Source organism: Sebastes umbrosus, chromosome 12, assembly GCF_015220745.1.
Source record: "Sebastes umbrosus isolate fSebUmb1 chromosome 12, fSebUmb1.pri, whole genome shotgun sequence".
NCBI classification, from domain to species: Eukaryota; Metazoa; Chordata; class Actinopteri; order Perciformes; family Sebastidae; genus Sebastes; species Sebastes umbrosus.
This window is the reverse complement of record NC_051280.1, coordinates 6,290,564-6,306,054: the sequence shown is the minus strand read 5'-3', so window position 1 is coordinate 6,306,054 and position 15,491 is coordinate 6,290,564. Positions and strand designations below refer to the sequence as shown.

The following is a 15,491-nucleotide window of genomic DNA, read 5'->3' as shown; positions in this document are numbered from 1 at the left end:
GGTCTGTTTTTAAAAATGTGTCCAGTACTTTAATTTATGACTAAATACCTAAAACTAATGATATTCCCATCAGCCTCAGCTGTCCTTTGTGTTTAGTGTCAATAAGCAAATTAGAATTAATATGAAGTTAACACTTTATTTGACAATAATGAGCATGTTAAGAAGCATTTTGAGGTGTCACATTAGAAATGCTGTATTGCTGTAAAGTTATAAAATTCTATAAAACTTTCTCAATTGCACAAAAAAATGTTTACGCTTGCTTAAAGTGGTTTTTGCCTTTGTCGAATAAGAGTTGATGCTCTAAATGTAACATGGAAACGCCTTTGCTGAATAAATTCTGACGTAGCGAACATTTAACTCACATGACTGGTCAGCTGTTTCGGCTGTTGCCGTCTTCCCGGATATTCCAACAACGTGTGAATGCTTGTGTTTGTCCTCGGACAGCATGAAACATGACCAATACTAGCTGACGTGAATGAACTATTAAAACTAATTCCTGAAGACCTCTCCATTTTTCTCTCAAAGATGGTTGGATGGGCAAGGCGACTTGTTTTGTTTCTGGTTCGCAACCACTACTACTTCTACGCTATTTTCTGGTGGATTACAGCCATGCATAGCCTATAGCAGCAACTTCTGACCAAACTACGCTGTAACCGAGTTTATTCGCTCACATTTATTTTTTGCAACATTTCAAAAGTTTGCTTAAAATTCCCATTTGACAATTGAATGTAAAAAACAGCTATTATGAGCATGTTAGCATGCTAAAGTGAACAATTTGCTCAAAGCAAACTGTGTCCTGTTGCGTACAGTGCATTAAAGGTGCAGTATGTAGTATTTGGCAGTATCTAGAGGTGAGGTTGCAGCATTGCAACCAACTCCCGTGTGCCAAGGAGAACTGCGGTGGCCGACGTGAAAATGCGAAAACGTGAAAACTCAAATGGCCCTCTCTAGAGTTATCTAGAGCTAGTGTATCTAGAGTGGTTTGTCCGCTCTGGGCTACTGTAGAAACATGGCGGTACAACATAGCAGACTCGGTGAAGAGGAGGAGGAGATATAAACGGCTCATTCTAAGGTAACGAAAACACGAAAACATACTTGTGTATATTATATTCCATTTCTGCCAACAGACCAACACACTGGACCTTTAAGTATTTTTAACAGATGCAGTTTAACTTTTAAAGATGCTCAAGTACAAAAGTGCAACTTTATGTTGGTCCAGTTTCATCACTTCCTTTGAGTGAAGAATTGTATTTGGTTTTACAAAATTTGAATGAGGGAGGATGGGATGCTTTGTTGTAATAACTAATGTATTTCACATAAAACTTAACGTAATGCAGACTTTCATTAACCTGACCCTGTCAGATGGTTGGTTCTACAGAACCCATCTGAGAAGACGTCATGGGAAACTGTTTGGAAAAGGCACTTTCAAAAAATACTTGGTAGGTATTTTTTGATCTGTCAATCAAACTAAAGAGAGCAAAACTAACTGAAGGCAAAAACATCGCAGTACTTTAAACATTCAGTGTCGTTCTTTGCTCTTCTTTCAATGAAGAAATACTCTCCAGTTCTGATAAAACTGATGCTACTGGAACATCTACACTCACCTCTTCAGGAGCCGCTATTGTTGTTTACGAACAGTCGCCTCTCATACAACTATGAATTAAGATTCTATTTTAAATCAACTGTGAAACAGTACTGCGACATTTGAGAGGGGGGCGAGTGGTATTGGCTAGTGATGGCCTTATGTAACAATGTTTGGCTGTTTGTTGGTGAGTCCTTTGTTTGAGTTCCCATCATCACGAACCATTAGCTGGACGGTCTTTGTTAGACATTTGGCCATTAAACAGTCTCTGACAGTCTCTTTCAGTGTCACAGCTGCAGTGATGGACGGGAGGGGGACATGATGACAGAGACTTAAAGGTCCAGTGTGTAGTATTTAGGGGGATCTATTGGCAGAAATGGAATATAATATCAATAAGTATTTTTTTTAATCACCTGAAACTAAGAATCATTGTGTTTTCGTTACCTTACAACGAGCATCTCTTACAAAGGGAGCGGGTCCTCTTCACGGAGCCAGCCACCATGTTTCTACAGTAGCCCAGAACGGACAAACCAAACACTGACTCTAGAGAGGGACATTCATGTGTACACGTTTTCGGCAAAGAGACAAATCCACAAATACTGTTGTTTTGGTCCTGTTAAGGCATATGCCATATAGGCGGTTGCCTAGGACGCCACCTTCTGCGGGGCACTGGTCGCCCTCTAAAAAAATATATATATCATTTTTTTTTTAAATGTCAGTGGGCACCCTTCCTCATTTTCTACACTGAGGTAACCAATGACAGATAAAGAAAGAAAGAAAGATATTTTCACCCCCATAACTCTCGTTGTAGTGAAACTGACTAAATGCCAATAAGCCAACAATATCAGGGACCGACTGTTTATTTATATTTTAATATATACAGTTATTTATGATTTTTAATAAAAATCTGAATTTTTGTCTTAAAACTAGGGTTAAGGTTCAGGGGGGTTGGACCCTAACCCTAGAGTGGCAGCGGGCGAGGGCCTCCAAATCCCAATTTTTCCTATAGGGCACCAAAAGGGCGAGAGATAGGGGACAAATCATCGGTCGCCTAGGGTGCCACCACTTTTAAGCCAACAATATCAGGGAACAATTGTTTATTTATATTATAATAAATACAGTTATTGTGAAGAAAAATCTGAATTTTTGTCTTAAAACTAGGGTTAGGGTTCAGGGGGGTTGGACCCTAACCTTAGAGTGGCCTCCAAATCCAAATTTCACCTAGTCCTGGTAGACATACCATGACAAACTCACTTTTTCAGTCCTTGTGCTCATACATTTGGGTATCTGGAGTTCCTACCAACCCACAGACTGTGAAATAAGACAACCCAGACAGTTTTTTTGTGGGCTGTTCAGATCAGAAAACATTTGATTCGACAAGCCAATAACATTTGGCTCCCCTTCCTGTGTCACATTCAGGCTCATTAGAACATACCGTCTAGACAGTGATTTTGGCCAGCATCGAACCGAGACCGATACTCAGTATCGGATCGGCGGATCCCTAATCTGAACTACCTTTGCAAAGGTGCACCATATTTTTTATCTCAAGCCAATCAGAGCAGACTGGGCTTTTTCAGGAGGGGTTCTTAAAGAGACAGGCGCTAAAACGGAGCATTTCAGACAGAGGGTGAATACAGGGATATTCAGACAGACACTATGAGAAAAATTATGTGTTTTTTGAACATTAAAGCACATAAAGATAGAAACCCAAAACACAAGTATGAACCTGGAAATGAGCGTGACGTGTCCCCTTTAATGGTCCATCCTGTCTCCACTCTGTCCTTGTCCTTGTCCCCTCCTGTCTGATGAATCTGGAGGGGATATTAATGAGAGGACAGATGAGCCAGAATTGGCAGCAGCACCACAGAGCTACAAAAAATGGCTAACAATGCCATGTCCACTTCAAAGGCAAACTGGAGACGTTTACTGTGTGTGTGTCTGTGTGTGTGTGTGTGTGTGTGTGTGTGTGTGTGTGTAGCGTTGCTGTCAGGATATGAAAGGGGCTTTGATGAATGTGAATGGGCTCTCTGCTTCACATACTAGGCCAGTGTTTTAGAGAGAGAGAGACCACGGCAGACAGAGAGAGGAGAGAGAAACTGAAGATGGGATTTATGAACATGAGGGTTTGTGTTGTGATTGTAAACATGATTCTCGTTAATCTGCTGCTCCACAGATTCTGTTCTGCTTTGAGAGAGAGAGAGATGCATGACTAATCCTCTGTGTTAACTCCAAATATTATGTAATGAAAGGATTCCCTCACCAACTTCCTCTCTCTGGCACTACTGACACCCCTCCCCCCATCCCAGAGTAACGTACAATGCCACTCTCTCCATGGCTGAGTGACAACAGTAACCATGACAACTGCATGTTCATATCATGAAATATAGAAAAGAGGGGGTGTAAAAAACAGCTTTTCCTTGGAACAGTTTGCAGGCTGACCTGAGCGGCGGGCCTATCTGGAAACAGAACCGCTCTTTATGACGGGACCACACCTTGATTATTCTGCTAGGGTTCATGGCCTTAGAAATATCTCTGTGTGTGAATCAGTGCAAAACTGTGCTATATGGTATTTTCTGGGTATGCACGAATATGCACCAAAGTTAACTATAGTGGGGGACATGGGGTGGTAGTTCTTTTGTGTGCTGCCTAGAACAGAAAACATCTGATTCAACAAGCCAATCAGATTTGGCCATGGATCTCAATTTTTAATGTATGGAATATGAATGCACATTCATAAATGATTTTCCAAAGAGGCCGGATGGGTTGAACTTGATCCATTATGCATCACGCTGTCCTTTCTAACCTTGTCATGTCTTTTTATCAGCGTACCATGGCTGCTTAGACCTGCTCTGAGGCAGATGCATCAAATGAGAACTGTAAGAAATGTGTATGAAATCATCCTGTGATAAACATTGCTTTACACTTATAATGCCACTCATTGCTGTGGGTTTTACTATCTACTTACACTTCCAGTCAACAGCACAGTTTGAAACAGTGAGCAAGGGATATTTAACCCCAGGTAACCGTAGCAACAATATGGTTCATACCACAAGACGAACCTAACCAGGGGTTAAACTTTTGAATGGCTTAATCACAAACTTTCTCTTGTGGTAAATGGCTATGGTATAAATGCAATAATACACTCCAGAAAATAGTTTTACTTTGTGAAAGAAAAGCCACTGTGCTGGGCGTTAAGTGTAGGCACAGATGTGATAGGTAGGAACATCTGTAATGTAACCTTGGTTTTGTGTATCTATACAGCAACTAGCCTCGTGCCGGAGAGGATTCAAGTCCTCTTCTAACCACTTCTCTATGTAGGACGGAACCTGCCAAAATTAAAAATCAATACAAAAATGACTCGATAAATAAATGAATATGTCATTAAATATAACAAAGTAATAATAAAAATAATAATAAGATAAAATGTGACATAAATTTACATTTCTGTTTAAATTTGCTTTTTTATGTATTTATCGTTGTATTAATTCCCTTATATATTTACTCTTCTGTTTAATTTTCCCTTTCATTTATATATATCTTTATTTTTATACATTTAAAAAATTAATGTTTTCATTTTTGCATGTATTATTTATTTATTTTTGCTTTTATTTTTTATTTGTTCATTTATTTGTTCATTTATTTTGTATTTTCTCATACGTATTTATAAATGTATGTATCTATTTATGTATTCGTGCATGTATTTATTATTCATTTCTGCACAATTTTGCCTTTGCTTTTCAATCCTTATTTATTTCCCCAAACTTATTTATTTCTGTATTCTTTTCTTTATACATTTCTTTACACATTTCTTTTTACATTTCTCTATGAATTTCTACCTCATTATGCAAATGAGAGGGCTGTCACTCAACGTGTTTCATGGGGTCATACATTGAAAAATAAATATAAAAGAAATAAAAGAAATTGCTACATTTAATGATATATTTATTTATGTATTTATTTATTGAGTCATTTTTTTATTCATTCATTTATTTTTGATTTTGGCAGGTTCTGTCCTCCATACTTTTCCTTGACCTCAATGGAAAGGAGGTCATGAAAAGATCTCAAGGAAAGAAGTATTTCTCTGATGAACGTGGCTTTTTGTTTATACGATATTTGCTGTTCATTACAGATTCTGTCTAAAGCTGTAATCCTCTAAAAGAGAAGGAGAGGTTTCAAATGCTGATAAGGTGGCGCCTACCCCCATCTTCCGCTACTCTGTTGTTGTGTTCAAGAGGAAAGTTTTTCGTTATAATTGCCCTCAAATCAGTCCCAGAATGAGCAGGATCAAGTAGTGGGCAGTGCAATGTTAATGTCAGTCCTTGAAGCAAAAAAATAAATAAATAAATAAAGATTCCAAATGATGACCTTCTGTCTTACTCCCACTTCCACACACTAACTAAGGTCAAACTGAAGGTACAGTCTTTTCCCTGCTGAATATGTTTACAGTGCCAACATTGGCACTTACATAATACAGCAAACACAAACATACTAGATATCACAAGACTTCTAAAGCTCCACTCACAAAAAGAGAGATTTGCCCTTTTGTATGGAGGCCCTGAAGGGCAAGGTGAAGATAGCTCTGGGTTTTTCTGAATTGTCTAAGTGTACAGTATCTAGTCTGGACAACACAACTAATAAAGCAAACGTTCTGGGGCAAATAAAAAAGAACTGCAAAAAATAAATAATAAATGCAAAAATGATTAAATTAATTTATAAGATCAATACATCAATAAATAAAAGGGAAAATTAAAAAAAATAAACAGAAGAGTAAATAAATACGGGAATTAATAATAATATATTTATATATTTATCGAGTCATTTAATTATTTATTGATTCATTTTTTTTATTTTGGTAGGTTCCGTCCTCCATACAGGAAGGTTCACTGAATAGGTGGAAGAGCTATGGCGTTGAAAAACTGTGCAAAATATAAACCAGACAAAGTATATCTGATGGAAGATTGAGAGCAGTTTTCAGAGCAGCCAGCTGAGCCCTTCATTGTCTGACTGGAGTTTGGCTCCATCTAGTGTTCTGGTGACCTCAGTGCTGCTTCAGAACTCCAGATGAGCTGATGGCACACACACTTGACTGATCAGCAGCTACTTAAACTCAGGTGTGTCTGCTGCTCACCTTTAATCACTGTGTGTGTTGCTCTGTGTTTTTCATGTCCACGTTCTCAACCAGGTAAAGTGACTCAACATTTTTATCACAAAATGCATGTGAAAGATTTGGAAGCATGATTTCTGTGTGGTGGCAGTAAATAATTCAGTTCAGGATTATTGTAGAACCTTGTCTCATGTTTTACTGTCATTCCTCATAATGGATTTTATTTTAATTGATTTGCTGTTATTCCTCACTTTAGAGCTTCAAGCTATTTAAATTTGTATTTTGGTTCACTTATCCACTTTAAAGTACATAATGCACAGTTTGAAACTTGGAATTATTAACAAAATAAAAGGAAAAGGACATAAGAGGATCAGACGGAACCACTAATAATCACTATGTGCATGAATGATTAAACTCTATCATGTCGTGGTGTGTGAACATTTCAGTTGCTTCTGTCAGCAAAACCAGCTGAAATTAAAATGTTTCTTTGTCATGAATGTCATTTAAAGGAGACATATCATGCTCATTTCCAGTTTCATATTTGTATTTCGGGATTCTACTAAAACATGTATACATGCTTTAATGTTCAAAAAACACATTATTTTTCTCATCCGGTCTGTCTCAATATCCCTGTATTCACCCTCTGTCTGAAACACTCCGTTTTAACGCCTGTCTCTTTAAGAGCTTTCTCCTGAAAAAGCCCAGTCTGCCCTGATTGGCTGAAGATAAAATTATGGGGCACCTTTACAAAGGTAGTTCTCAAGCTGTGGGCGGTATATTCTAATGAGGCTGCATGTGACATGGGAAGGGGAGCCAGATCCGAATGGCTTGTGGAATCACGTTTTCTGATCTAGACAGCCCACAAAAAACTGTCTGGGTTGTCTTATTTCACATTTAAAAACTATTTTTTTCAGAGGCCTGCAAAAGAATTAAATGTTCAGACAAAGGCTGTGATAAATGTGTAAATACGATCATTTAACTAGTAGTAGTAATAATAATAATAATAATAATAAGGGTCCAAAAATATGTAAAATTGCATAGTCTTAAGTCAAAAACCTTAAAATATCTCCTAGTTTATTCAGTGTATAAATTCAGACTGTGTCTCTGTATAATATGTAGGAGCATCCTGACTGGGACACTGCTCCTAAGACCTGAATGAAGAGCTAAAACACCTCAGCTCTGCATGTATACCTGCCTGTGTGACTGGCTGCTGTTGATTCCAGCCTCTAGACATCCTGTAATATATTAGTGATGCCTCATAACACAGGAAAGCACTTTAAGTTTTAACACTACGTACAAACACACCACCTTAACCCTTTAATGTTCCCGTTAGAATATTATTGGGAGTATTATAGGCCTACTATAGGAGATGCGTAGCCCAAGTCACAACTAATATTGACTGACACAATATATTAAAGAAATAATGAATAAATAGGAAAAAGTCACAAAAGATTTCTGATACCGGCCGATACACACAACGGCAACATGTGAATAAGAGAGTACTGCCACTTATTATTTTAAACTTCAAACACTGGTCAGGATATAGTGACCGTTTTATGAAGATAACCTTTTTATCATATTTACTCAAAGTTACCGACTGCAGCTTTATGTCCCTTCTTTCCTGCCGTGATATGTCTGCTGTGAAAAGGTGTGTGCAGTTAAACACAGGTTAGCTGCTAATGTCTTATCTTAACTGCCGTAGTTCTTCTTCTATTTTTCCTCTTGAGTTGTGGATGCTTATAATATAGGCCTATTTAATGTTATTACCAGTAATGTGAATTTAATCCAAATAGTCCCAAAAAAAGCACTGTTTCCTCCTGTTTGAGTAATGTTCGCTAAAATCTACCGTGGCCAGCTGTTTTGGGAAAGTACTAATGTGGATGCACAGCTGTCTTAACATTCCTTCTCCCTCTACCTCCTGTAGGTCGAATATGGCAGCAACGGCAGCCGTGAACAGACCTCCACCAGCTCATCCAGGACCAAATGGAGGGAACCTACACACTCGCGCTAACTGCAGCGGACCGACCTCTCAGCAGCAGGATCCGAGACTGCACGGCACAAACCAAGACCCGGGACCTTCATCCCATCCCCCACACCACGTCTACGGTCGGCCCTTCCTCTACGTCCCTGCTCCACCTCCACCCCCTTTCCTCCACTACCAGTGGCCCATGCCCTTCTCCTATAACCCCTTTGCAGGCTTCCCAGGCATGGGTGAGTTTTGTGTTTTTTTTCCTTTTTCAAACTTTGGTGGTGATATTTTCAGGTTTTAGACATGCCATTGATTCCCTTTTTTCTATTACAATATATAAACGGTGAAAGCTGAAATTACTTTTACTACTGGGTGCAGTTTGTTTGATAAAGTGGTGGCCACAATAACATGAACACCTGTACCAAACTTTTGTATCCCAATGCAATGGAGTGCTACAGGAATGAGTCCTAAAACCTTGTAATGAGTTAGCATTCTAGCACTTCCTGTCCCTTGTCAGGAAGTCAATGGGATTTTTTAATGGGTTTTTAGTTAGATGCCTGAAATAAGGTCTGTGGTTAACACAAGCAGAAGAGATTTTAAGGCTTTGTTCTACGACATAAAATACATAAATAATTAAAGCTGCAAGCAGCGATGAACGGGCCCTCGGAACCTTCTCACGCAATTGACGCGGCTAGGCACAATGAAACAGGAACTCTGCTGAGACTTATCCGCCTTTACAGCCTCGTTGTGTTTACTCACGCTCATGCGACTGTGGTGTAGTTCATTTATAGCATAACGTTAGCTTTTTACTTCTGGCGATTGCATTCATACTTCAAAAATCCTAAAATGGTGTTCGTTAGTGGAGACTATCTAGCACAATCCCGATGCTAACTTCTTGGTTGGCCTACAAAAATACGTCATCTCTGGAGCACTCTATAGTCCTGACATGTAATGTATGAAACTTTTTTATTTGTAAACTTCTTCTACAAAAGTTATATAAATTCTGGTATAATATTGTAAGGCTGTACTTGTTGGATTTGAACCAACATCTCATCATTGGACATCAGTTTATATGACCAGTACCTTTTTTTTTCTACCTCTCAGGCTATGGTATGGTGATGCCCCAATTCCCCCCTCCTCTGCCTTATATGGAGGCTCCAGCCTACATTATGCCCCACCCTCACGTTCAACCAGTGGACTACAGACGCTTGCTCCACCCCCAGGTCCACGCTCCCAGTGCACCCTACCAGAACCCAAACCAGGCCCACAGAGTCCGTCTGCCTCATACTGGCCCCATTAGAGAAACTGTGAACTGTGAGGTCCAAACAGAACCCACGCGGAGAGGCCATGGGAGCTACGATGAAGAAAGCCCCCTCGTCCGCTCAGATTCTGGGCGTGGATCTCCCTCGTCTTCGAGTTCCAGCTCCCAAAAGCGAAGCTCTGCCGAGGTTGAGAACTACACCTTACCCAGCAGTAATGCAAACGACACCCAGGTTAAAAGGACTGGCACAGTCAAACATGGCTTTAACGCCCTACATCCTACTAAGACGAAGACCGTCCAGTCCTGTATCAGAGGAACGCTAGAGAAGCAGAAGAGCCGTAAAGACAGTGTCGGTCAGGAGAACGTCCCCCCTTGCAGAAACGGTCACTGCAACATGTGGTCGGTGGGTTCTTCAGGTAGTATGGTCCCTGTGTGTACCTCTTCTCAACAAGAGGAGGAGGTTGTCAAAGAGAGACGCATCTCTGTTCCTGACATTCTGATGAGTTGGGGAGGTAGCACGCCGCAGGCAGCGATGCTGCAAATGGCCGAGAAGCTGGCTCAGAATGACCACCAGCTTCCGTCTTACAGAACCGAAGTAAAGCATGATAAGTCCGTTAACCAGAGTCCAACTGAGAGCAAGAATGGTCCAATGGCTGACTGTGCTGATGCTAATGACGCCGAGAGTAACTTGAGCTCTACGGACAGCGCAACCCATTCCAAGATCCCCAAACTAAGAGAAGCTCACGAAGAGCAAAAGGCCAACTCTAGAAGAGAAAATGAGCCTGTGGGATTGGTCGGCATACCCTACAGAGATGAACTGCTACATTCACTAAACACATCCCATAAGCTCCCTGACAATGAGCAAGAAAATGGCAATGAGACAAATCCACATGAAGACACGACAGACATCACTCCCTATCAAAAGTCTTTTAATAGCTTTCAGATGAAGAGAAAAATGAATGAGTCTGTTTGGTCGGTGGAGTCTCTGGCCCCCTGTATCCCCACTAAGGAGTGGCTGTTGCACAACAGCACGTTTGAGCCAGAAGTCATAGTCGAGATGACGGAGGATGTTGAAAATGGTACACCGTTGACCCTAATTGTCAAAGCAAGTAAAGAGAGGAGACGGACGCGTCGCAGGTGTTCCTTTTCTGACTCTGTTCTGATGTCGGACAGCTGGCTCATTTACAATACCCCCCCTGAGAAGCAAAGTCTACCAAAGAAGCCAGAAATTGAAAGTGACATTGATGCCTCTGAGATCCGACCAAAGCAAGTCCAGAGCACGGCTCCTTCAGAAAAAGATCCCTTAGCTTCCCCGACTCGCCTGCCACAGAGTCAGATAGTTTTATCTACCCCCACTGAAGAGGATGACGACAAAAATAGTTCTTTTGAACCAGAGGCTAATCGAAGCCCAAACCAGGAATCTCTCATTGTAAATGAGCAGCAGGAGAAAAGCGCCTGCTCTCCCGAGCAGGAAGAAACTCCCCTCTTGAACTCGGCGGCAGGTTTGACGACCTCAACTGCAGGCCAAAACCGAGTGGAAATGGAGGATAGAGCATGCGGGAACGAAGAAGTTGGTCAACTGAGAAACGAGCAACTGTGTGTCCCGATGGCTGACCAGAAGATGGCCGAAGTGTCTCCGTCAAAGGGACATTTAGTGGACTGCGGCATCCAGTGTATTGAACTCCAGCAGTGTGCTTCATGTAATGAGAAGATCGGCACGGGACCAGTCAGAAGACAGTTTTTAAATATTCAGGTGATCATCCTCCTGATTCTACAATGCTGAACATGTGCTGTGTCCTGTTGCCTCCTAAGGAAAAATGTGTGCAATGCTTTAACGGTTACTTATCTTATAGATGTGAAGAAAGGAAACAATGGCCAAGCAGATGGATTCTGCGTGAAGGGACAAATGCAGAAAAACCAGAAGAAGAATCACTGGAAGAACAGAGGTAAAGCAGGGCCGGCTCTAGCCCAACACACACATCAGACGTCACAATGGTTTTAAGACAAAAATTTAGATTTATCTTCATAAATCACAGTATTTATTATAATATAAATAAACAATTGGTCCTTGATATTGTTGGCTTTAAAGTGTTTGGTCAGTTTCACTACAACTTATAATTTTATTAACAAATAAGTGCAGCCAGGGAGATGAAAGAGACTCACAGGGGTGAAAAGTGTTTATCTTTATTTTTTTCATTTGTTAGCTCAATGCAGAAAATGATGAAAGGCGCCCACTGGGAATTTTAAAACTTATTATTTTATTACTATTTTTTTAGAAGGTGACCACAACCCCCAGAAGGTGGCGCCCTGAGGTAAAGCATGTGATCTAGAATGGATATAGCTGATGCAGCACGCCATCATCATGTCAGAATTTCACTTTGGTTTATGACCAAACTCCTGCAAGACCACACTTTTTATTTTAATTTTTTTTTTTTTTTAAGAAAAAAACATTTATACTATTAAGTATTTATTTTCCAGCATAAGCTTGTATACAAAATACAAGCTTATACAATCCTAGTCTCATTTATCCAGTTGTATGTTCACAATTTTCCAAACGCATGCATCTACGCTAAAATCGTACTACTCAAAACACTTTGGACAAGTAGCGTAGTGTTTTTAATAGTCAGGTTTTAGAGAAGATGTATGTGTTTGGGAAGTAGTGAGCCTACGACTGGAAAAATGAGACTGGGAGACGGGACGTTTTGATATTGTTTTGCTGTTGTTAACCCGACCTCTATTTACTTTGTTCATAAAGACTTCTCTCTGTTTTGTCATTGTTATTTCACCGTGGAGGTATGAGAGAAAACCAAAGTTTTCTTCAAGAGAGATAACGCCGCTGAGTAGGCTGATGGATTTTTTAATGAGTCTGGTATTAAAAGTATAACATGTTAATGTAAAACATTCTTAAAAGAAATGGACATTTCCCAAAGCCAGAAAATCTGCAGACTAAATAAGCATTTTTAAATTGTATAGTCAACTTCAGGACTGTGCGAGTGTGGTTTGATAATGACTAGTGAATACAAGTATGTAACATCTTATTTCCCCCCCCCCCAATTAAACCCGTCCACTTCAAACCAGTAAGAGGGCACAGAAAAACAAACTGTTGGGACTTTAGCAAAAAAATAGTGTGATCATGTTGGACACCAAGTAGAGGGACCATAAACAACCTCTCTCTCTATATATATGTCTACAGAAAAGCACAGCAGCCAGCAGGAAGCCTACAACGGATTTAGCAAACCTGTGAAACCTCAAGGTGAGAATCGCAGCTCTTCTTCTTGCTTGTGTCGGGACGGGTGATCGTGATCACGCGGTGCAAACTGCTTTGGAAATTGAGGCTTTTATTCAAATCAAAGACTAGATTGAAAATTCTTTAGTTTGGTTTGTGAAGATTGGTGGGAACATTGTTTTTAATGGTGCAGACCAAACATCCACACACATCAAATGATCATAACTCTAGATTGGTAATTAATGAAACATAGAAATAGAATAGGAGTAGAACAGACATTGAACTGTTTTCTATGGTCATTTGACTCGTAGAAAAGAAAACGACGGTTGTTGTTATGGTGACAACCCATGTCAGTGGGCTGTAAAGGCGAGCTGTGGTCGCAGCTCGCCGGGAAGAGAGCAGACGCAGCTCCGGAGACGGATGGCTGGCTAGTTAGCTAGGTAGCTTGTCCTTCTCCGGAGCGGTGGGGCACTGACACTGACCACCATCCCGCTGTTGGGCTCATTTTCTATAAGTGTAGCATTAAAGCATGGCGGAAAGCTAGCTATGTAGCTAGCTTGCTAATTCCACCATGCTTTAATCAAAGAACGTATAATGCCAAGAAGTGAATGTCAACTACTCGTTCCATTGTATCAGCAAAGCCACGTTTCCGCCATTATGGACTGAAAGCGAAAGCGACTACCAGTAAAACGTCCGACTACAAAGTGCCATTAAAAAAGTAAAACAAAATTTGTTCTATTCTATTGTCATATTCAATGTCTCTACCAAAATGTCCTGTGTTGAACAATAACAATATTATAAATAAGCGGTTTCAGTCCAATATGGCGGCAGCGGCTGTTTCGTCTCTTTGCTTCTATACTCTATACTTGCTTTAATGCTACACTGTTTACAGAAAATGAGCCAAATAAAGTGGTCACTCATCTGTCGGTGGCAATGTGCTTTACTCCGTAGAGTGTGTAGATGAAGCCTTAAGTTGTTAATTGTACTCATTTACTGTCTCTCCATGCTTGGTAACGTTACTACTCCACTGCTTGTTTAGTCATTACCGTTGAGGCCGTGACTTTCTTTTATTTCCATACCAGTAGCTTCTCATTTGAATTCAATGCTGCAACACTGTCTTTAAAAAAAAATAATAATCTGCTATTACTAGATGGCGTCAACCACTGTTATGTAGGAACATGCTACTAGATTTCAGTACATTGGACAAAGGTTTCTACTGTTCTATTCACTAACTAACCTGAAGAACGTATTCATGACTTAAGAGATGAAAAGCAGGCTTTCTTTGCCTTTTAATGCACTGCATTTCTTCTTCCAGGTGGACACAGAAGGAACACACGCTGCTGAGCACTGCTGCACTCCACAAGACAACTCTTGGTTTTAAAGATACAATTTAATATTAAAAATGAATTTCAAATTAAATGTACTAATTCTATTTTTCAATAAATTTATAATACATTTTTAAATATGGTCTATGTTATCTTAATGGCAACTTTTGGGTTAGTTTTTAATCCTTTCACTTATTAATACACAGAATAAAAGTTAGGTTCTCTTTCTGCCCATTTTCCCTGACAACTCATCCATTAGAGTTACTTTAAGTTCAATAGTTGACTGAACTCTATGGACTTATAAGATAAATGTGCAGCTTAGACTGTTTGCTGAAGGCAGTGAATGTGTTTCTTGGAACAGGTTTCTGGTTGAAGTTTTGTATATCAAGGACTTGCATGTCACTGAATGGAATTTCGATCAGATTAATCAATTGCAGAATCTTTGAAATCTGCTTGTGGGAACATTTAAAAGCATTGTTAGTTGTTCAAGAACTGTAATATTCTTTCTAAATAGAATATTTGAAGTTCGATGAGAAAATATTTCCTCCCATGTTGTAACATATACCCAAGTTTATTATCTCTGACACAACTTGATGAGAAAGTCGGCAACACTGACAGTCCGTTCCTTCAGGCCTCCCTTCTAAAATACTCCCCATAAATTATCATTATGACGGACCGAGTGCACTCAGATAGACGGACAGGTAGCCGTCCAATCTTTTCATTCAGTCCTGCAACAGCCACAGATACCAGATTCTTTTTTTTTTTGTCAGATCATTTGATTTATTGATTGCTGTCTGAATGTAATGACAATTTCAACTGACATAAAAAAACAAATGTATTTGAAAAACATCACCCACCCTAAGTTTAAAGCTTCAGTAGGCAGAATATTTTTGGCATCATTGGGCAAAAATTCCATAATAACCTTTCATCATATTGTAATTCAAGTGTTCTTAGAGATAACTAGACTTCTGCACCTCCTCATGGCTCTGTTTTCAGGCTTTAGAAAATCTAGCCCGTGATGGGA

At 39.8% G+C, this 15,491-nt stretch overlaps 1 protein-coding gene across 2 annotated transcripts; it reads left to right on the top strand.

The window, feature by feature from the left end:
- Window positions 1–6,658: 6,658 nt before the first annotated feature.
- Window positions 6,659–14,605, top strand: LOC119499472. 2 transcript variants are annotated; one of them, XM_037788799.1, is made up of 7 exons: window positions 6,659–6,764; window positions 8,611–8,897; window positions 9,760–11,669; window positions 11,770–11,862; window positions 12,193–12,228; window positions 13,110–13,169; window positions 14,458–14,605. In XM_037788799.1, exons 1-4 carry the CDS (start codon window positions 6,745–6,747, stop codon window positions 11,773–11,775), a joined length of 2,223 nt encoding a protein of 740 aa, XP_037644727.1. In that variant the 5' UTR covers window positions 6,659–6,744; the 3' UTR covers window positions 11,776–11,862; window positions 12,193–12,228; window positions 13,110–13,169; window positions 14,458–14,605. The 2 variants fall into 2 exon arrangements, with proteins under 2 accessions (XP_037644727.1, XP_037644726.1); XM_037788798.1 differs by lacking the exon at window positions 12,193–12,228.
- Window positions 14,606–15,491: the final 886 nt, after the last annotated feature.